This window comes from Amblyraja radiata, chromosome 3, assembly GCF_010909765.2.
Source record: "Amblyraja radiata isolate CabotCenter1 chromosome 3, sAmbRad1.1.pri, whole genome shotgun sequence".
Taxonomy (NCBI): Eukaryota; Metazoa; Chordata; class Chondrichthyes; order Rajiformes; family Rajidae; genus Amblyraja; species Amblyraja radiata.
Window position 1 is genome coordinate 35,080,116 of NC_045958.1, and position 24,156 is coordinate 35,104,271.

At 41.8% G+C, this 24,156-nt stretch overlaps 1 protein-coding gene across 5 annotated transcripts in view; it reads right to left on the minus strand.

Moving 5' to 3' along the window:
* Positions 1-20,181, minus strand: part of prune2 (prune homolog 2 with BCH domain) — a 318,918-nt gene extending 298,737 nt beyond the window's left edge. For all 5 annotated transcript variants that reach the window (XM_033017577.1, XM_033017576.1, XM_033017574.1 and 2 more), the window contains exon 1: positions 20,030-20,181. In XM_033017577.1, the coding sequence (XP_032873468.1) occupies positions 20,030-20,065 (36 nt within the window). In that variant the 5' untranslated portion in view covers positions 20,066-20,181. The remainder of the gene's footprint in view (positions 1-20,029) is intronic.
* Positions 20,182-24,156: the final 3,975 nt, after the last annotated feature.

Consider the following 24,156-nt stretch of genomic DNA (forward strand, 5'->3'; position numbering starts at 1 on the left):
GGCGGCAGCAGCAGCAGCGGAGACCCGGCTCGGCACCGAAGCTGTAGCGGCGGCAGCAGCAGCAGCGGAGACCCGGCTCGGCCCTGGAGCTGTGACGGCGGCAGCAGCAGCAGCGGAGACCCGGCTCGGCATCGGAGCTGTAGCAGCAACAGCAGCAGCAGCGGAGACCCGGCTCGGCACCGAAGCTGTAGCGGCGGCAGCAGCAGCAGCGGAGACCCGGCTCGGCCCTGGAGCTGTGGCGGCGGCAGCAGCAGCAGCGGAGACCTGGCTCGGCACCGAAGCTGTAGCGGCGGCAGCAGCAGCAGCAGTGACCCGGCTCGGCCCTGGAGCTGTGGCGGCGGCAGCAGCAGCAGCTGAGACCCGGCTCGGCACCTAAGCTGTAGCGGCGGCAGCAGCAGCAGCGGAGACCCGGCTCGGCACCGAAGCTGTAGCGGCGGCAGCAGCAGCGGAGACCCGGCTCGGCCCTGGAGTTGTGGCGGAGGCAGCAACCACCCGTGGAGTTTGAACCGTCGCCTCGGCGCAGAGGGAGAACAAAGAGGGAAGAGACAGAGACTCTAAGATTTTGCCTTCCACCACAGTGAGGAGGTGTTTGGTGAACTCGCTGTGGTGGATGTTAAATTTGTGTTGATTGTGTGTTTTTGCCATTTTTTAAAATTATATGTATGACTGCAGGGAAACAAAATTTCGTTCAGACCGAAAGGTCTGAATGACAATAAAACGAATCTAATCTTAAAAAAAAAAAATTGTATCCTAACCAGTGTTTTGTTCAGGTTCAATGCCACTTCCTTGGTTCAGGAACTGCAGCTTGACACACTTCCCACACGTATAGTCCTCGGGTATACTGGAAGTCTCCCTGACTTCCCACATCTAGTGCCCCACCTGCCATCCCTAATGCATTCGGCCCAAGGAAGAATTACAAAGAAAAATACGTTACCGCATCTTGCTGCACCTCCAACCACTCCCCTCGCCCAAGCATCACGAGTCAGAGCCTCAGCACTTTCCTTCAAAGCATTTGCATTTCAACACAGCCTCTCCCACCATTGTCACTTCCAACAGACCACTCTGCAAGTACCTGCCTTCTTATTACACACCGCTGGGAGCAGTCAATCTCAGCCACCAACAATGCTTTTTAAATCTGCTCCTCCTCTCAGCTGCTTGCTCACAAGTTAAACTTTTGAGCAGTGTTATTGTAAGACCACTTAACATATCAAATTTTCCTCTCATCAACTTTGAAGCCACAATTATTTCATTTAAAATATACTGATTAATGCCTTTAACAAAATTAGCAACAAGAATTTGATATTACTCTCGGCATTCATCAGACAACACAGCAATTACCAACCTCAAGTTCTGCGTTTCAATGCAGAATTTTCCAATAAATCATTTCAGATCTGTGTAGCCTGTAATATGGTCGAATAGTGTAAGATCTGTCATTGTACATATTACACATTTTCCACTCAGCCATTCAATGCGATCAATGTTAATGTCCATGTATGTGCAAAGCTTATCTGAATAGGATTAGAAATAAAGACAACATTTTCAGCAAACCTGTATTTATGGAATAGTTTAAGGGTAAAACTATTTGAGAAATACAAAGTCCATCAACTTGCTCTGTAAAGATTGAACACCCTATTCCAGTTTAATTGCCAAATAAGTGAATTTTCGCTGGGCAAAATTAGACAAATGCCCACGGCAGACTTTGGGACATCTCTAATACAAACAGCAATAAACCTTTCACTGATAAAGGCAATAAACAAACAGGCATAATCTAAGATGGCAATAGAATACCACAGGTGCAACTATCCATTAACAACTTCACAATACATTCATCCGAGTGTTCAACATATGCTCTCCTAGAATCTTGTAAACCCAGACCATAATTATGGAGAGGGACAAAACTGGACCTAGGGTTGAGATATTTGATTGGAGAAAGGCTAACTTTGAGGAGATGCGAAAGGATTTAAAAGGAGTAAATTGGGACAGTTTGTTTTATGGGAAAGATGTGGAAGAGAAATGGAGTACATTTAAAGGTGAAATTTTAAGAGTACAGAATCTTTATGTCCCTGTTCGGTTGAAAGGAAATCGTAAAAATTGTAAAGAGCCATGGTTTTCAAGGGAAATTGGACACTTGGTTCGGAAAAAGAGGGAGATCTACAATAGTTATAGGCAGCATGGAGTAAATGAGGTGCTTGAGGAGTATAAAGAATGTAAAAAGAATCTTAAGAAAGAAATTAGAAAAGCTAAAAGAAGATATGAGGTTGCTTTGGCAAGTAAGGTAAAAGTAAATCCGAAGGGTTTCTACCGCTATATTAATAGCAAAAGGATAACGAGGGATAAAATTGGTCCATTAGAGAGTCAGAGTGGCCAACTATCTGCAGAGCCAAAAGAGATGGGGGAGATATTGAACAGTTTCTTTTCTTCGGTATTCACCAAGGAGAAGGATATTGAATTATGTGAGGTAAGGGAAACAAGTAGAGTAGCTATGGAAACTATGAGGATCAAAGAAGAGGAAGTGCTGACACTTTTGAGAAATATAAAAGTGGATAAGTCTCCAGGTCCGGACAGGATATTCCCTAGGACATTGAGGGAAGTTAGTGTAGAAATAGCAGGGGCTATGGCAGAAATATTTCAAATGTCATTAGAAACGGGAATAGTGCCGGAGGATTGGCGTACTGCGCATGTTGTTCCATTGTTTAAAAAGGGGTCTAAGAGTAAACCTAGCAATTATAGACCTGGTAGTTTGACGTCAGTGGTGGGCAAATTAATGGAAAGAATACTTAGAGATAATATATATAAGCATCTGGATAAACAGGGTCTGATTAGGAACAGTCAACATGGATTTGTGCCTGGAAGGTCATGTTTAACTAATCTTCTTGAATTTTTTGAAGATGTTACTCGGGAAATTGATGAGGGTAAAGCAGTGGATGTTGTGTATATGGACTTCAGTAAGGCCTTTGACAAGGTTCCTCATGGAAGGTTGGTTAAGAAGGTTCAATGGTTGGGTATTAATGGTGGAGTAGCAAGATGGATTCAACAGTGGCTGAATGGGAGATGCCAGAGAGTAATGGTGGATGGTTGTTTGTCAGGTTGGAGGCCAGTGACGAGTGGGGTGCCACAGGGATCTGTGTTGGGTCCACTGTTGTTTGTCATGTACATCAATGATCTGGACGATGGCGTGGTAAATTGGATTAGTAAGTATGCAGATGATACTAAGATAGGTGGGGTTGCGGGTAATGAAGTAGATTTTCAAAGTCTACAGAGAGATTTATGCCAGTTGGAAGAGTGGGCTGAAAGATGGCAGATGGAGTTTAATGCTGATAAGTGTGAGGTGCTACATCTTGGCAGGACAAATCAAAATAGGACGTACATGGTAAATGGTAGGGAATTGAAGAATGTAGGTGAACAGAGGGATCTGGGAATAACTGTGCACAGTTCCCTGAAAGTGGAATCTCATGTAGATAGGGTGGTAAAGAAAGCTTTTGGTGTGCTGGCCTTTATAAATCAGAGCATTGAGTATAGAAGTTGGGATGTAATGTTAAAATTGTACAAGGCATTGGTGAGGCCAATTCTGGAGTATGGTGTACAATTTTGGTCGTGTAATTATAGGAAGGATGTCAACAAAATAGAGAGAGTACAGAGGAGATTTACTAGAATGTTGCCTGGGTTTCAGCAACTAAGTTACAGAGAAAGGTTGAACAAGTTAGGGCTTTATTCTTTGGAGCGCAGAAGGTTAAGGGGGGACTTGATAGAGGTTTTTAAAATGATGTGAGGGATAGACAGAGTTGACGTGGAAAAGCTTTTCCCACTGAGAGTAAGGAAGATTCAAACAAGGGGACATGACTTGAGAATTAAGGGACTGAAGTTTAGGGGTAACATGAGGGGGAACTTCTTTACTCAGAGAGTGGTAGCTGTGTGGAATGAGCTTCCAGTGAAGGTGGTGGAGGCAGGTTCGTTTTTATCATTTAAAAATAAATTGGATAGTTATATGGATGGGAAAGGAATGGAGGGTTATGGTCTGAGCGCAGGTATATGGGACTAGGGGAGATTATGTGTTCGGCACGGACTAGAAGGGTCGAGATGGCCTGTTTCCGTGCTGTAATTGTTATATGGTTATTATATGGTTATTCAATATGTGGTAGCAGAATGTTCTGTTCTAAGGAATATAAATGTTACAAAAATGCATCAACTATCAATATTGTTCTTTTTGCAATATTTCTTGGAGTTCATGTACTCCATGTCAAAAACTCTCAATGTATTGGAAGATGGTCCAACTTAGTTAACGGCCTATACCACTTAGCTATTTTTTCGGCCACTGCCTTATTGCCTTTATCCAGCATCATATCAGTGTCGCCAAAAGATTTAAAACATTTCAAAATCCAGCGGCGACAAAGACATGTTGCAACACCTCTTCTTCTCCAGCAGGGCGACGATGATGTCGGGTGGAGGGGAGAGCGTTCCTGGAGCAGAGTGAGCAGGAAGGAGAGGTCGAGGGTACCCGGCGCCCTTGTCAATAGTGCCCAGGGTTGCAGCCGGTGCGGGGACCGGGGGCAGGGAAGGGCCGCGCCGGGTAGGTCCGAGAGCGGGGAGACACCACGCCAGGTACCCCCGGCCTTTCCCTCCCGCTCCCTTGGCTCCCGTGGAGCTGTCAGGTCCCTGAGGGGGGAAAAAAAGATTTTGACGCCAATCAAGTAAAGACGGGAGGGGCGGGGCAAGTGGGGGGGAGCTGTTTTATCTCGCCAGCACAGAACACGCTAGCACAGACCCCCCACTAAATAGCCCACAGCATGGAACGTATTAATAGCTTGCTACGGGCCGGATAAAATCTCGTACCGGGCCGGATGTGGCTGGCGGGGGCCATAGTTTGGAGACCCCTGCTCTAGATATTCTATGCGGGTCATCATTTGAATGGTTAACAAACAGATTGTTCCAACAATATCGCTTTCATCCTAAATTAGCATATGGAATTGACCACTCAGAAGATCATAAGACATGGGAAAAACAATTAGGCCATTCGGCCCCTCAAGAGTTCTCTGCCATTCGATCATGGCTGATCTATTTTTCGCTCTGAGCCCCAATCTCCTGCCTTCTCTCTGGAAATTTCGAAACCATTACTAATCAAACCCGTGTTTTAAAAATACCATATAACCATATAACAATTACAGCACGGAAACAGGCCATCTCGGCCCTACAAGTCCGTGCCGAACAACTTTTTTCCCTTAGTCCCACCTGCCTGCACTCATACCATAACCCTCCATTCCCTTCTCATCCATATGCCTATCCAATTTATTTTTAAATGATACCAACGAACCTGCCTCCACCACTTCCACTGGAAGCTCATTCCACACCGCTACCACTCTCTGAGTAAAGAAGTTCCCCCTCATGTTACCCCTAAACTTCTGTCCCTTAATTCTGAAGTCATGTCCTCTTGTTTGAATCTTCCCTATTCTCAAAGGGAAAAGCTGATCCACATCAACTCTGTCTATCCCTCTCCCTCTACCGGCCTCAGTCGCAATAAATTCCACCATCTGGCTAATGAAATTCCTCCTCATCTCCATTCTCAAGGTACGTCCTATAATTCTGAGGCTGTGCCCTCTGGTCCTAGACTCTCCCGCAACTGGAAGCAGCCTCTCCACATTAGGTGTATCTCGGTCTTGCATTATTAGGTGGGTTTCAATGAGATCCCCTTCATCCTTCTACACTCCAGTTAGTACATAGATATACTTAAGCCATCAAACAATCCTCATTTGTTACCCAATCATCCCCGGGATCATTCTCATAAATCTCCTCTGGACCTTCTCCAATACCAGCACATCTTTCCTCAGATACTGATCACAATATGCCAAATGTGGTCTGACAAGTAACTTAAAAACAATTCTGCCTTTAAACCATTTTTTGCTTAATTAAAACACTTTTTGCTTACATCATTCTACAGACACAGTTGGCTAAAAAAGTGTTTTAATCATAAATGTGAAGGCTATTATGTGAAAGCTTATATGCATTTGTCTAAATTAAATATGTTACATAAATAATGAATGGTGCTATATCATTAAAATGGAATTGAGAGATAAGGGACTCGAGCGTCATGCAGCATGCATGCAGCATGGGAAATGGCATTCAGCCCAGAGTCAGGAAGATGGTAGGCATGAGCATATTTTAAGATAATGCTACCCAACAATGTATAACCAAGTATGCATGCCTATTGAGGGAATGCAGAGTAGGTTCACAAGATTAATTCCTGGGATGGCGGGACTGTCATATGTTGATAGAATGGAGCGGCTGGGCTTGTATGCTCTGGAATTTAGAAGGATGTGAGGGGATCTTATTGAAACACGCTCGAGGCAGGAAACATGTTCCCAATGTTGGGGGAGTCCAGAACCAAGAGCCATAGTTTCAGAATAAGTGGTAAGCCATTTAAAATGAAGATGAAGAAAAACGTTTTCACACTCTGTTGCGAATGTGTGGAATTCTCTGCCTCAGAGGGCAGTGGAGGCTGGTTCTCTTCAAGAGAGAGTTGGATAGAGCTCTTAGGGATAGCAGGGTTAAGGGATATGGAGAGAAGGCAGGAACAGGGTACTGATTGTGGATGATCAGCCATCATCACATTAAATGGCAGTGCTGGCTCGAAGGGCTGAATGGCCTACTCCTGCACCTATTGTCTATTGCCCCAAAATAGCTTTGAATTTAATGCCTTACTGTTCAATTTACCAAACTTTTCATGTAATCATACAAGAAAACATAACATATATGCAGGAAGTAACTTAGGTTTGTAACTACACAGAATGAAATCGCGAGTAGGACTTCATACAGCAAAATTCGTTTTTTTGGGATAAAAGATGTATTCACAATAACCTACATTCAACCTGCTGAGGCATCTTGTGAATTGCCCCTTTGTTTGGTGGGCAGCTGATTCTTTAAATCTATAGCAAATTTCAGCTGATGCACATTCAAATTTATGCAGATATTGTTTGGTAGAAATATTATATTTGCTGCATACATTTTAGACATAGGACAAGACGGCACACAATGCAGTAAAATGGATCCAGACTACTTCCTGTAATTATCATTGCAAAGAGGCAAGGACCATAGACTACAAGAATAAATGTAAATATGTATTAGAATTGATTTCATTGAACAAATTAAAATTCAGCAAATTCGTAGAACATCAAATTAGATTTGCTCCTCATAATTACAGCAAAAGTTTACAAATTTACAAGCACTCAGCAGTTTATTACCTTCCCAATGGGAAATGATTTTTGGGTGGTGACATCATGCAAGGTAGCACAATTTAAAGTTGTTTCCATGATTATGTATACTTACCACATGCAATTTCATGAATACGAGCTAACATTTCCTTTGGTCAAATCTTATTGGACGTTCATTATACAGCAATTTTCAAACAGAATTTCACAAGAATTAGTGTAGAAGGGTTCACCTGATTAATGTACAGAAATCTAGCTTATGCTGGTGATAGAATCTGGAGCAAAAAAAAAACTGCTGGAACTCAGCTGCTGAAGCAGCATCTGTGGGAGGAAAATAATTATTAATAGGAGCTGAAAGACAGAAGTAGGTGGATGACAAATGGAGGCAGATAAAGTAAAAGGTAGATGATGCCTTAATGACTACCATCCAGTGCCTCTGGCAAAGCAAGGTCACATGCTTAAATTACTATTGTTCAATGGCTCTAACATCCACCATCATGAAATACTTCAATAGGCTGGTCACGATGCAAGTTAACTCCAGCAACACAAACAGCCTTGGTCCTCTGTAATTTGCCGACCTTTGTAATAGGTCCACAGTACTTGACATCTCACTGGTCCTGCACTCATTGCCTGAACATCTAAATAACAAAGACACTTATCTAAGACTCCTATTTAGTAACTGTAGCTCAGCCTTCAACATCATAATCACAACTAAATTCATCTCCTGTTCAGAGTCAGCACTCCCCACTCTACCATTAAATCCTTAGCTTCCTGATCCATGGACCATAATCAACGAGGAGAGATGATAAAACATCTATCCCCTGCAAAGAAGCACTCTCAACCCCTTACTATATTCCATATACAGTCATGACTGTGCAGGGAAATTCTGCTCCAACTCCATTTACAAATGTACAAATGACAACACTGTAATGGACCAGATCTCAAACAAGGATGGCACGGAGTACAGAAAGGGGATAAAGAACTTAGTAATATGGTGTTAAGGCAACAACATCTTTCTTTAATCAGCATCAATGGTGACAAGGTAGAGATGGTCAATTGCTTCATGGTCCTAGGCATAAATATCCCCAATAATTTATCCTGGACCAACCACATTGAAGTTATGGCCAGGAAAGCACATCAGCATCTCCACTTGCTCAATAGGCAACAGAAATCTGGCATTTCTCCAACTCTAACAAACATCTTAAAATGGAAAGCATCCCAACAGGATGCATCACAGCTTGGGTTGGCAATAGCTCCGCGCAAGATGGCAAGAAATTGTAGAGTGTTGTGGTTGAGAGCCAGTCCATGACACAAACCAGGTACCGCCCCATCAACTTCATCTACATTTTACTGCCTCTGAACTATTTACACCCCGGTTATTCCTTATTTTCCACTGTCCCATTGGACAGAAAATATAAAAGCTTGAAAGCACATAGCATCAGATTTAGGAACAGCATCGTCCGAACTACGAAATGATTCTCCCATTAGCTAGGGTGTAGTCCAATCTTCCAGCCTCTCTCATTGCAGACTTTGTACTCACTTCTTCATCTACACTTTCTCTGTAGCTTTAACAACATAATGCTGTAACACTGAATTCTGCATTCTGGCATTTTTTCCTTTACTGTCTGTTATATTTGTGTGTGGCTCAATTAAGCAAGTGTAGCATGATTTGACTGAATAGCACACCAAGGCTTCCAATGCTAGAATCTGATTTGTAAGGACGGTGATGATGGGAACTATTGAAGGAGAGTTGAAGAACAGATAGAACCAGAATCAGATGAGGGGGGGGGGGGGGGGGGAAGAAAGGAACTGATGGGTGAAATGAGTGGAGAGAATGTGACTGGAACCAAGAGGGGAGAGGTAATGGGTGTCGCTATCGAGAGTTGGAAAGGGGACAAATATGGGATGACTGGAGAGGATCAGAAGGATAATGGCAGGGTGCAAGTATGACAAAATTGGAAAATAGTGTGTTCATGTTAGTCCATCGACTACCCAGGCAGAATATGAGTTGTAGCTCCTTAGTGCCCAAATATTAAGGTACGGATTAACATGCAAATGATCAGGCTTGTTCTCTTCTGCTTGGGACTACTCTTTGTGGGAGGAATTTAACAAAGTAGCAGACAACAAAGGTGGGTTGTATGATTAATTATGTCACTGCAGTCTGTTCAGTTTTCATTGTGTCGAAGTGCATCATGCACATGTATACGAGTTACGGTTTCAATAGGCACAATACATGCTATAAAGTCCCATTCACAAACCACAAATTGTAGACTGCTCTGAAGGTAAACCATGCAATGCAAGAAAACACACATAATATTATTAAATTCATAGGTTTAGTGGATGTGCAAATTCCATTAAGATCCCAATGACACCAGTTGCCATGCTATGCGTATTTATTCCCTCCTCTGATTAAAGTGGGCATTAGGCACTTAAAAGCTGTTGTGGCCAACATTATTATTAGTTATGTCGGAATTGAAACGTTCTTCCTGATAAAACCGGATTGCCTATATTTTCCGGATGTGTACCTAGAAACATCTTTTACAGAGACAAAAGTATTATGTACCTTTCATCAGTCATCATTTCATCAGTGGAGGATTTCTCAGAATTTCAAGAATGTACAAGCATTTAGTAAAAACTAGACTAAGTATGACCCGTTGGGGGGGGGGGGGGGGGGGGGGGCTTTCTGGAGCGCTAGTATGGGCAGAAGGGACTGGTTTCCAGAGGGCTAGTATGGACATTGTGGGCCAAATGGATTCTTGGGGTGGCAGCTCAGTCACTCAAGCCTAATGTGCTGGCGGCTCACTCGTGGCTGGTGTGCTGGCAGTTGACTCACGGCTTTTCCTTGAAATTCCATTTCAAGCAGGGTGCAAGGCCACCAAATTCAAATGCAGTTTCCTACCATTTCAAGCAGGGTGCAAGGCCACCAAATTCAAGTGCAGTTTCATACCACTTCAAGCAGGGTGCGAGGCCATCGAATTCAAGTGCAGTTTCATACCATTTCAAGCAGGGTGCAACGCCACCAAATGCAAGTGCAGATTCCGACCACTTCAAGCAGAATGCAAGGCCACCAAATTGCAGTTTCATACCATTTCAAGCAGGGTGCAAGGCCACCAAATTCAGGTGCAGTTTCACACCATTTCAAGCAGGGTGAAACCACCATAAAACCACACAAAACACCACAAACACCACACTCAGTTCAGTAGACATTCAGTGTGTTCAGTTGATTCACAGCTCAGACTGAGTCATGACCTCTCCCTCCCCCATCTTGCAGAGACTGCCACACCCACATTTCCAAGTTTTATAATCCCTCCCCCTCCCACTGGAAGGGGCGTGGCCATCATGGCGTGATTGACAGGAGAGAGATTCTCAACATTTAACACTAATTACACTTTTATTTTTCATTGATGGGAAGAATCCTCTGCACCTGATGAGCAGAGGTGGACTGAGTAAGATGGCCAAAAATCACAGCCGTAAGTGGTAGCGTTTTATCTAAAATCAATATACAGTGCAAACAGGAAGTTGTCAAGTTTAGACTTTTAACTATTTGCAATTTCAAACCAACCACCACCAACCATTTGCTGTGCTTTATTTCAAACCAACCACCAACCATTTGCTGTGCATTATTTCAAACCAACCACCACCAAACATTTGCTGTGCTTTATTTCAAACCAACCACCAACCATTTTCTGTGCTTTATTTCAAAACAACCACATTTTAATTTTCAACGGCACTCAAGGTCAGTAAAACCTCACTCACAGTTTAGGAGACATGTGTTCAGTGTTATTCACAGCTCAGACTGAGAGACGTGACCCTCTCGCTCCGCCATATTGCAGAGACTGACTGAGGCACTCAACACTTCCGGGTTTTATAGTCCCTCCGGGAGGGGCGTGGCCTTCAGGAGAAAGAATCTCAACATTTTTTAAACACTAATCATTATTTTATTTATCATCGATTGGAAAAACCCTCTTGTCCTGCACAACGGAGGGGGACTGTGAGTAAGATAGCCAAAAATCATAGCCGTAAGTGGAAGCATTTTTTCTAAAATCAATATACAGAACAGGAAGTGTCAAGATCAGACTTTTAGTAATATAGATGTTAGTGATTCCTGCTTACAATGGAAGTCAGGGGAAGGAATGCAATTTGTAGCCACTGTCAGAAATAATTTATGGAGCAAGGCGACTGCAACTGCAGACTGAACTAAAAGGCAATTTTCTGTATACACAAGAGCATCATGTATCTAGCCTCAGATACCACAATCATAGAACCATGCATGGACTGAATACTGCCGTGTCATCAGCCAACAGCCACTTTGGCAATCTAATGACAGTAGAAAGATCATTGATCACTCAGCTGAGAGGTTGCACCAAGGCCAATCTCCTGAGGGACAAGATCTCAAATTGCATTGTATATTATTTATTATGCCACAGGAGGATTGTCAGCACATCAGGTCAATTCCAGTTACCGGCAGAGCAATCCCAAATCCACTCGTTTTATATCAGTAACCTAATTCTCTTTTACTCAGGCTTATCAATTTCCCTTTGATACTTTTTTTTTTAACCACTTTTCTACACTAGGGGTAATTTTGCAATGGCCAAATAGCTTACCAGAGCATCTCTGTGGTGTGGGAAAGAACTTGGCCACCTGGAGAATCCACACGGTTATGAAGAGCACCTGCAAACTCCATACAGAGAGCACCAGAGGCTGGAATTGAACACAGGTTATTGAAGCAGAGGTATTGGCTGCATCACTATTCTGCCTTCATTGGCTGGTCTCCTAATCTAATTAGCTTCATAACACAGCTGATAAAGTTGTTGTTTTTTGTGGTGCCTCTAATATATATGGTGGAAGAAGGAACTATATTATATTTAAATACTGAAATTACACTAAAATGATATTGGAAAAATAATGTTTTCTCTACGTCCAAAAATTACTTTTTATACCCTGACAAAAGCAACATACATTAAAATTAAATAATTGCATAATAAAATCAATGTTATTACAGTAAAACAACATTTCACCAATTATTGCATTGAGAAATCCAAGTGCAAATGAAATAATTCAGTGGAAATCAGGGAAAGTCAAGATAGGATCATTGGTACAAAAGAAAAGGGCTGCGGCTGATACATCAGTTCAAGTACTTAATTACAGGAATTACTCAGCGTAGAATCTTAGGTTCAGTCATCTTCAGCAACTTAATCTAAGCCTTCCCTCAGACATGAAGCACAGTCGTAGAATGTGTGCAGATTTAAGTATTCAGTTCCAATCACAATTTCTCACCTGATGAAACGTGCAATATCTGCTTCCATTATTCCGGGCCGACATTCAGGTCCAAGACATATCAAGTAATATTTATTCTACACAAGTGCTGGGCAATATTCAGCTCCAGAGGTTTTGCCATACTATTACTAAAAATCTCATCTTGACCACTTCCGGTTGCGTTGTAATTAATTTTGCGCAAAAACGGTCCCCTATAGCGTTACGATTTTTTGCCACCTTACTTACCATTCCCCTCTGCTGCAAGTCAAATAAGTTTTGTTCCGATCTTTGACATAGTACATAAGTTATAAAAGTTTAAAAATCGTTAAAAAAACGCCCCTTCCGGGACCGGCTGTCAATAACGCGGCGAGGAGAATAAAAAGCTGAAGGGGCGGAGTGTGTTGCGCAGCCCGCGCAGTGTGTGTTGAGCAGCCCGCGCAGAGTGTGTTGAGCAGCGTGCAAGCCCCCCCCCCACAACCCCCTTTCCCCACCCCCACAACCCCCTTTCCCCACACCTCCTCCTTTCCCCACACCCCCGCGCCCATACTTCTCACAATCTGACTCCCTCATCTGCTGAAGACATAAAATAAACATGTTTACTGAATGGAAAACCTCATATGGATTATTGATAAATCAAAGAGAGTTTTTTGTCAACAATATTTTATTATTCTTTGGAATATGTTGCATAAGCTGTTCAAGGACTGCTTATTCTTTTCCTGAAGGAATGAGTTTCCATTTACCCCTATAAGGAAACATTCATTTTCATGGTTACTAGACTTGGAATAGCATTCCAGTAAATATTGTTCCCCAAAATAGATCACATTTTAGAATCTGGCAACGATGAGTGAAAATAAATTGGTTTGCAGAGACCATTACAATAAGTGATGACATTTCTTTATGATTCAGCAAAAGAGCCCCATCAACAGGAAATTCACTCAGAAGACAAAAGCACTTAATGCTGTGCTTTGGAGAAATTATGATTACCTTCCTGTGCCAAGAATCAATATTATTGGTGTCTTTGGCCTAAAATCAAATTTAACCCATTGAAAGGATGAAGAGAGAGCACAGTACACAAAACAGATCCTATATCACATTGAAGGATTGCAATGTTCTGATTTTATAAAAAATGTACCTTCAGTCAAAGGTTCAAAGGGTATTTTATTGTCACATGTATCAATTAAGGTACAGTGAAACTTGATTTACCATACAGTCATACTATAAGCAACAAAACACACAACTACATGAAAGTTACCATGAACATCTACCACAGCGGATTCCCCACATCCCTCACTGTGATGGAAGGCAATAAATTCTAATATTTTTCACTCATTAGTAGATCATAGTTGTTGAGGTAGGATTATGGTTTGTGTTGTGCAGTGTTCAAGAGCCTGATGGATGCTGGGAGGAAGCTATTCTTGAACCTGGAGGTTACGGTTTACAGGCTCCTGTACCTTCTTCCTGATGGTAGGAGCAAGAGTGTGGCCAGGATGGTTCAGGTCATTCATGATATTAGCTGTCTATTTGATGCTGCGCCTCCTGTCGATGGATGGCAGGTAAGTAGCCATGATGGAATGAGCAATGTCTACCACTTTCTTCTTTGTTTATTGGCTTTCGAGTTACTAAGTCCTGTTGCGACCAATCAATATTGTATGCTCTCTATCAGACACCTGTAGAAATTTTGATAAGCGAGTACTCGGCCACATGATGAGCTTTGGTGTTGATGAGCTTTCTTTGTGAATGTGTCAATGTATTGGGCCCAGAACAGAACATTGTACCCACCCAGGCACTTGAAGCTGTTGAATACCTCCTCACACATCTTATCAATAAAGACGGGTTCATGGATCCCTAGCTTTCCCTTTCTGAAATCAACAATTAGTCTTGTTAACTTTGAGTGCAAGATTGTTCTGGCATCATTGAATCAGATTATTAGTCACCCTCCTGAACTCCAACTCATCGTTACTCAGTAGTTAACAACAGTGGTATCTTAAGCAAGGTTGCAAGGAATCTACAGAGCAGTGAGACTTACAGGTGGGCAAATTATTAGATTAGAAGAGATTCTAAAATGATGTCAAGACCGCTGGGTGGCGCCAGCAATAGCTGCCTCGCCAACAGTCTGTCTGTCCCTTCCTTCCTTGTGTTTTAATAGTATGTGTTAAATATGTTTTTAGTGTTCTTTAGCTTGTTTTATGTGGGGGGGCAAACTTTTTCCAACCTTTTATCTCGACGGAGATGTGACTTTTTCCCCGTATTGTATCTCCGTCCGCACTGCGGCCTAACATCGAGGAGTTGGCAGCCTTTGCTGGAGACAGACTTTTGAGGGCTCCACCGCGAGGAGCCTATGTGACTTTAACATTGCAGAGCCCATGATCCCTTTGCCAGGTATCGATCTCGGAGCTACAACCATGGGTGTTGGGGACTTATCATCACAGAGCTCGTGGTCTCTAGACAGAGACCGACTTGGGGAACTCCAAGCCACAGGAGCTTCGATCACCCCAACGGATGGTTCGACTGCCCCGACCACGGGAGAATAAAAAGGAAGAAGCTTGGAATTTTTTGCCTTCCATCACAGTGAGGAATGTGGGGAATCCACTGTAGTGGATGCTTATGTTAACTTTTATGTGGTTGTGTGCCTTGTTGCTTTTTTTTTCGTATGGTTATTCTCATATCACTGTACCTTAATTGGTACATGTGACAATAAAAGACCTTTAAAACGTTTGAAAAGACAGAATCTGCATGCATTTGGAAAGGCAAGGACTAATTAAGGATAGTCAGCATGGTTTTGTGCATGGAGATCGTGTCTCACAAATTTGATTGAGTTTTTTTGAAGAAAATTGATGAGCACAGTGCCATCGACATGGATTTTACTAAAGCATATGACAAGGTACCATATGTCAGGCTTGTCTGGAAGATTAGATCACATGGGATCCATGGAAAGGTAACTAATTGGATACAAAATTGGCTTAACATAGGAGGGAGAGTGAGAAGGTAGAAGGTTGCTTTGCAGACAGAGACCTGTAAGAAATGGGGTGTCAGGGATCAGTGCGGGTTCGACTGTTGTTCATCATCTACATTAATGATTTGGATGTGAATCTAGGTGGCATGGTTAGTAAGTTCGCAAATTATAATAAAGTTGGATGTAAAATGGATAGTGAAGAAGGTTATCTAAGCAGTGGGATCTTGATCAACTGGGTGAGGAATGGTAGATAAAGTTGAATTCAGTTTAATGTGAGGAGTTGGTAAGACAAACCAGAGCAGGACTTGCACAGTAAATAGTAGGGTACAGTGGAGTGTGTTATGATAGAAAGACCTAGGGGTGCAGGAACCCAAGAAATTAGTGACAGATTGTTAAGACAGATCAAGTTTATTGTCATATACACACAGATATGATGAGGTACAGGTACAACAAAAATCGTGTTTGCTGCAGCATCACAGGCACATTGACTCATAAATTATACATACATTTGAAGTAAATTCTTTGAAACAATGAAAAGGAAAAAACTGTGCAAAACAAAACATTCAAACACAAATTGAAAATGAGCTCATGTTATTGCAAGGGGTAATTTGTCATGTTCTATTACTGATATAGGATTTTGAAATTAAATCCATGGCATTTCGCAATCCCCAATTAGAAAGAGTATGAGACATGTATCGTTACCAGGGAAGCAAACAATATCAAAAAAATGAACATGAAAGATATAACTGAAACAAAAATGGATCAGTAACTTTCAATAATTGCTCCCAATTTGTAATATAACAAAAATTGTTGTAAGCAAGACTACATTTTGGAAAGTCATGTTGAATTGATCAGATGAATAAGAAAATAGAATTAATGATGTGTTGATAAAGGACAACAAATTGAGCTAAGTGTGAATAAATCAATGCGCCGTAAATTCCAAATTCCGTTAAGGAAAAACCATTTGAGCAATAGTATGGTGGATGTTATATTGCTGACAGTTACATTAGACTGAAAAGTAGATGTGATAAATTGTTATTGACCACAAAGTACAAAGAAAGCTTTAAGCCCCGGAAGGAAATACACAAAATAGACAGAATCTTTAAAGTATATGGGTGTCCAGACTGTTGACGCGCAAATCGATAAAATAGGTGAGTTATGGAGAATAATAAGTCATCGTTCAGCAGCAAAATAAAAACATATCCTCGCGGAGGGAAAATAAGTAACTGAATTGTATAGAATTCAGTGGGCGCACCATCACAAGTTACTCTAATCAAATTTTGGCTCTCATGGAAGGTAAAGGCAGAGGACTGAAAGTTAAAACTCACTAAGAAAATAAAGTTGGATAGCAAAAGAGTTAGTAGCTAACAAATAATCATGGTCAAGGAAAGTGTACGGGTGCAAAAGATAATAGTTCTTAGCTGGAGCAAATGGTACCTTATGTTAAACTCTTCATATTTAACTATTATTTAATATCACATTTTTTTAAATAGAATGATTTGGCACTGAAGGAGACTGTTCTGACCATTATGCAAGGAAGGAACTGGAGATGCTGGTTTACACAGAAAATAGACACAAAATGCTGGCGTAACTCCTTCAGACCTTAGTCTGAAGAAGGGTCTTGACCCAAAACGACACCCATTCCTTCTATTCAGAGATGCCTGCCCGAGTTATTCTAGCATTTTGTGTCCATCTAGGATGGGGAGGGATGGCGTGAAAGGGAGAGCAAGGGTTACTTGAAGTTAGAGAAGTCAATATTCATACCACTGGGTTGTAAGTTGCCCAAGTGAAATATGAGGTAATGTTCTAACTATTTGAAACACCTTATCTGATTTTCACCATTCTCCAGCACTTTTCCCATAGCTCAATCATTTAACCAGTTCTAGTTCATTTAACTTGCTGCATATAAAACATGGCAGATAGATTACAATGCTTTAACCAGAGTAGCTCTTTTCACACGAAAACAAAATGTGAATCAGTACCTATTTTTTCCCAATGGGAACATGGTGAACTAGATGAATCATTCCACGATTAATCTACATGCATTCATTACACAGGAAACGCTTTTAGAATGGATAAGCTTGCTGTATTTTTCCCCACCAAGTAATTTCTGTTAATTTCAGTAATTTTCTGTTATTTGCATTATCTATGCTTAACTGTTTAAGAATCATAGAATCCAAGTTTTAAATTACATTTGTGGTATAATAAAATGTACTAATTATTCATTAGTATAATCCATGAGAGTCAACATAACCAATTGATTACATTATGAGGGAGACAAGGCAAAAATAAATTAGTCTTTACATGGAGAATAAAAGCTTGTCCAGTGAATCACTAGAAAAATATTGAAACCTCAAAGTAATTTAAACTGATGGAAAATGAAAAAAATGTCCAAAATGCATAGCATTTCCATTTGGATTGTAAAGGCAAGTACAAATTCACAAAGAGCAAAAAATGATTGGGTCTAGTAATATAAAGATACATCACAACAGAAAGAAAAAGTTTGGGGTTCATCACAGATGTCACCATGGGCTTCATTATAGCAAATGCAAACAAGCTTCAAGTAGCAATCATCAATATAATTAGCTCATTGGTCAGGGCTCAACCAATTTTAGTAAGGCCATATACATTTAGTAAGGAAGGTAAAAGTGGTTCAATACTGTTCGTATTAGTAAAATACTAATTTTAGAGTAAATGGTACAGCAAACTCATGTCAATATGGAATCTACAGTTGCTTTCATTTTAGTCCACTTTTTCAGCTATCTAATAATGCCGCTAACTAATTTATCAGAAAACAAAATATCTGTCCAGATTGGTCATTAACCTCTGCCTTTCTAAAACATTGGTATATTATTGTCACATGTACCGAGATTCAATGAAAAGCTTTTGCTTGCATGCTATCCAATGGAGTCAAATAATACAATACTGGATTGCTATAAAGCCATATACAGGTATAACAGAGAAAAATACAGAGTGTAAGATATAGTTTTGCATCATTATAATGTTACAGTTTCAGAGTGAAAGTCCAATGTCCGCAGTGAAGTTGGTTGGAAGATCATGATAAACCTGATTCAGTAGTCTGATAACAGAAGGGAACAAGTTTTTCCGAGTCTGGTTGTACGTGCTTTTAAACTTTTGTGTCTTCTGCCAAACAGCAACAGAGAGAAAAGGAGGTGACTGGGATGAAAGAGGTCAGGGCAGCATGAAGTGTTGATGGAGTCCATGGTGTGGAAATCTGGTCTGTGTAATGGACTGAGCTACATCCACAACTGTGCCATTTATTTCAGTCTTGGATAGAGCTGCTCCCAAACCAAGCTGTGATGCAACCCAATAAATATGCTTTCTACGATTATAAAGTGATTATCACCATAGCTAATGCACTACAAGTCAGGTGTAAACTTTGTCAAATTTAGAAACTACTGACTTAGTCCTTCATCGACCAATGTTTACTTCAAACCATCACTTTTACTTTTATGATCACAAAGCAAACCTGGCTGCAGTTTGCTGAACTTCAAACCACGTTCTGTTTAATACTGGCCATCCCCAACACAAAAATCATTTCCATGAAAACTAACACACAAACTGATGGTTGTGCGTTGCCTCTTATAACAGAAATGAACCAGTCTTACAGCAATAATTCACTTCCCCAATTCCAGTGGAATCTTCTGGCTGTTTTTAAATCAGAGAAATAATTAAGTAGTTCAGGAAATCATCTGCACATTATTGGCACTTCTGACGTCTATAAAAAATATTCCATTTTGCATACGAATAATTTACCCCTCATTTCTAAAATTTAAATACTCAAAAATTTAGCATTGCATCATGCATTCTCAGCCAATACTCTACGGATCAAAGCACAAATCCATTAAAATACAAAGGCCAACGATATGTCAGTAAAAATCGCTTATTCACTTCTTGAAATGGTTCCGAGATCTGGCTTTCGCAATTTATACTGCACGGTGTACAGTGTACTGGCAAATATTAAAGGTATGCAGCAACGACACATATCTTGTCAACGCACTAAGTTTACAAGCGGCAATAGAATCATTCAAATGCATTGGTTCAAGAGGTAGTATTCTGGTCAAAGCTCGACCACCAAGCCTCGTCGCCCCACCTGCTCCTCGTACCATAACCCCACCCCGAAACATCATCCATCCTAACTCCTAACCACATCCCATTATAATGTACTTAAAACACCACAACACTCAATAAAATGTCTCCCAACTCTTATGTTATAACTCACAAGTGTCTCAACTTTGCTTAAGTTAAATAACCGGCGACGAAAAGCTTTTCATCTTGTTTTGCACTTTCCAGCTTCCAGTTTGAAAAAAACGATTTGATTGTGAGATTGAAGTAGACCTGTTTATTACACACTTACAAAGTAACCAACCCAACAATATTCAACCTTTGTAGCCATAAATACTTTTATTGATGTTTGTCTCAACTGTAAAAACCATTACAACGCAGTGTACCCGATATTCACCAAATGCCTATCTCCCTGTGCAATGCTTTAGGGACTTCGCTGTGATCACTCGAGCAAGTTTATAAAAACTGCACTGTTCAATAAATTTAAAAAAACACTAAACTTTGGCGAGGGGGGGTGGACTGAGAGTGCTCTTACCAGAATAGACTTAGTGTGCTGCAAAAATTCTTCCATCTCCTTTGCTTTTGGTGGCTGCTGGAGCTGCACATTCGACAGTGGAGTTGAACCCTATTTGGGTTTTGCTCCGCTGGTCCCACCCACCTCCCAGTGTCTGGCGTCTGTGCAACAAGCCTGGTCCCGGGCTGGACACTCGCGCCTGCGCACCCGCAAAACCCTGGCTGCGGCCAATCGCGTGACGGTGTCCGGCTCGCTGACATCACCCCGAGTTGCTGCAATTGGCAGTGGTCCAGCGACTTGCTGCGTGAGACTTATCTGCAATAGAGCAGAGAGGTAGGATGGAGCATTAGCCAAACACCTTCTGACAAACTGTTTTGCAGTCACTCCTCAGAGGCACTTTGTTAAATTGCAGGAAGGAATTATCAAACTTTTGGGATTTTTTTAGTTGGATATTTTTTAAACTGGAAATTATAGATGTTATTTCCATCACGCAGAACAGTACATGCTTTCGACGATACTTTCACGTTGCGCTAAAACTGTGCTGCAAACAGGTTAGGGGCTCGCTGGTTGTTTAAAAGGAAGGTTGTCACCTACGCATTTGGCTCATCCGATGTCAATGGTTGCCCTTGCAAATGGACTATAACTATATCCAGAGAACAACGAGTTATCCCTTGGCAAAGTAGTTAGGGGCTCAAGCATTTATTCTGCTGCCTGACCAAGGCAGGTGGGCTTTCTCCAGTGTTCTGTATTAGGATCTGCTGTGTACGGTCAACTTTAAATAAAGACTTGGGGGCCATAGGAATGAAATCTTCAATCAAGCGACAACGATATCACAAACTTAGTCATATATTAATACAGTGTGGAAACAGGCCCTTCGGTCCAACTCGCCCACACTGGCCAACAATATCCCAGCTACCCTAGTCCCACTTGCCTGCGCTTGGTCCATAACCCTCCAAACCTGTCCTATCCATGTACCTGTCCGGCTGTTTCTTAAATGATGGGATAGTCCCAGCTTCAACTACCTCCTCTGGCAGCTTGTTCCATCGACCCACCACCCTCTGTGTAAAAATGTTACCTCTCGGATTCCTATTAAATCTTTTCCCCGTCACCTTGAACCTATGTCCTCTTGTCCTCGATTTCCCTCCTCTGGGTAAAAGACTGTGCAACTACCCGACCTATTCCTCTCATGATTTTGTATACCTCTATAAGATCTCTCCTCATCCTCCAACCCTCCATGTTTAGAAGGATGAATACCATTCAATACCATTATCCACCATAACAGCCATATCCAGTATGCCAATTCCACAATCCATGTCGCCACTTAAACTTAGAATATAGAACAATACTAGACTAAGTGGGACCTGTTGGGTCCCAGCATCACATGGGAGGGCTGGTCCCCCAACGCAATATTCCACCTCTCCACCAATTCCAATATTGGTGGCCAGTGGGGGGTGGGGGTGGGGGTGGGGGGGTTCTGGAGTACTAGTATGGGCATTGTGGGCTGAAGGGACTGGTTTCCAGCGGGCTAGTGTGGACATTGAGGGCCGAATGGATTCTTGGGCTGGCGGCTCAGTCACTCAAGCCTGTTGTGCTGGCAGCTCACTCACGGCTAGTGGGCTGGCAGTTGACTCACGGCTATTCCTTGAAATTCCATTTCAAGCAGGATGCAAGGCCACCAAATTCAAGTGCAGTTTCATACCATTTCAAGCAGGGTGCAAGGCCCCTAAAGACAGCGAGTCGTAACATCTTCAGGTCAGTAAAACCACTCACAGTTTAGTAGACATGTGTTCAGTGTTATTCTCAGCTCTGACTGAGAGACGTGACCCTCTCGCTCCCCCATCTTGCAGAGACTGACTGAGGCACTCAACACTTCCATGTTTTATAGTCCCTCCGGAAGGGGCGTGGCCTTCAGGAGAGAGAATCTCAACATTTTTTAAACACTAATAACTCTTTTATTATTCATTGATGGGAAAAATCCTCTTGTCATGCGCAGCGGAGGGGGACTGAGTAAGATGGTCAAAAATCACAGCCGTAAATGGCAGTGTTTTTTCTAAAATCAATATACAGAACACCAGGAAGTGGTCAAGATCAGACTTTTAGTAATATAGACAGACAATACAGGAACAGACCCATCAGCCCACGGTGTCATGTCAAAATGACGTTAGGTTAAACTAGTCTCCTCTGCCTGCATGTGATCTATAACCTGCCCAGCATATCCATGTGCCAATCTAAAGGCCTCCTAAATGACAGTCATATCTGCCTCCACCATGACCCCTGGCAGCATGTTCCAGGCACTCACACCACACTCTGTGTACTTCTACTTGAGGGCCAATAACTACAGAGGTGTTTGATATTGCAGAGTCATCATTTAGCAGAGCAATATTTGACACACAAAATGTCAACATTGGCAATGTTTAGCATCCACAAAAGCCATCAAAATAATTATCATGGAAGTTTTTTTTAATTGCATTTCTTAAACCGATTGCTCATTGGTCTCAGTGGACATGCAAGATCATCAGGGCACAAGTGAAGGTTCAGTGCATTCTGCAGAATATCCATCTGGCTGACTTGGCTGGCTTTCATGCATCCAGATATCCATTGGATGCAGGGGTCCAGATATACTACAATTCCTGAGAAGCAAGAGAATCCCTGTCTGCTTCATATCTGGAGCTGACATGCATCGCATTGGATTATGACTAATTATATTCCTCATACCCGTCTAAACTACAGGAGCTGCTACTAATGCTATCTCTCAGTCATAGAGAGATACATAATGAAAACAAGTCCTTCACCCCACCAAGTCCACAGACTATCCCACCCTTTACACATCCTTTATTAATCCCGTTCTCTCCACATTTTCATCATCTTCCCACCCACTCCACACCCGTGATTCTATTTCAAACAAGGGACAATTTATGTGTGAAGGCTATCTGTGGAAATAGAAGAAAAAAACTGGAGCAGCACAGAATGTTTCCATCTTGATGGAGCTGCTTACTTCTTTATTTTAGTTGAAACAATATTAGAAACATAGAAATTAGGTGCAGGAGTAGGCCATTCGGCCCTTCGAGCCTGCACCGCCATTCAATATGATCATGGCTGATCATCCAACTCAGTATCCCGTACCTGCCTTCTCTCCATACCCTCTGATCCCCTTAGCCACAAGGGCCACATCTAACTCCCTCTTAAATATAGCCAATGAACTGGCCTCAACTACCCTCTGTGGCAGAGAGTTCCAGAGATTCACCACTCTCTGTGTGAAAAAGTTTCGGGAGCAATCTTCCTGCATCTAGCCTGTCCAACCCCTTAAGAATTTTGTAAGTTTCTATAAGATCCCCTCTCAATCTCCTAAATTCTAGAGAGTATAAACCAAGTCTATCCAGTCTTTCTTCATAAGACAGTCCTGACATCCGAGGAATCAGTCTGGTGAACCTTCTCTGCACTCCCCCTATGGCAATAATGTCCTTCCTCAGATTTGGAGACCAAAACTGTACGCAATACTCCAGGTGTGGTCTCACCAAGACCCTGTACAACTGCAGTAGAACCTCCCTGCTCCTATACTCAAATCCTTTTGCTATGAAAATATTGATGCTGCAGCCATGAAAGCAAAATTATAATCTTGGCAAAGATGAGCCAAACTCTTCCTTTGTTTCTACAATTCATCTAACAAATACAACAGGCAATGTGGTAAAAATGTCCTTTGTGAGAGCCATGTAAACAATATTGACTTTATCAACATATGATGTCAATGTTTTCAATGTCAATGTTTTCATTGTACATTTGGAAGCGCAGTGAGCTTTATTTTATAATGTATTTGTAGCCTGTTTAATGTAATGCTGACCAGTTGGATAAAAATTCCAAAGAAAATTTGAGTAGTGATATTTTGTTTTAAGGATTATCACCTCCAAAACTCAGGTGCGCCCCATGTGATCTTAACACTACTGTCATTGCACATGGATAGATATCCAGGAACACAAGTGACCATAAATTTTTCACAGGGAAGCTTGTAAGTCCATGGAATTTTGCACACTGAAGGGTTGTGGAGACCAGATCATGGAGGTACTTAAGGAGGAAATAGATATATTTCTGAAAGGGGGAATTTGAGAGGTGTGTGAAACTGGAGCAGAGGAGGAATTGAGGTCAAAGGCAGA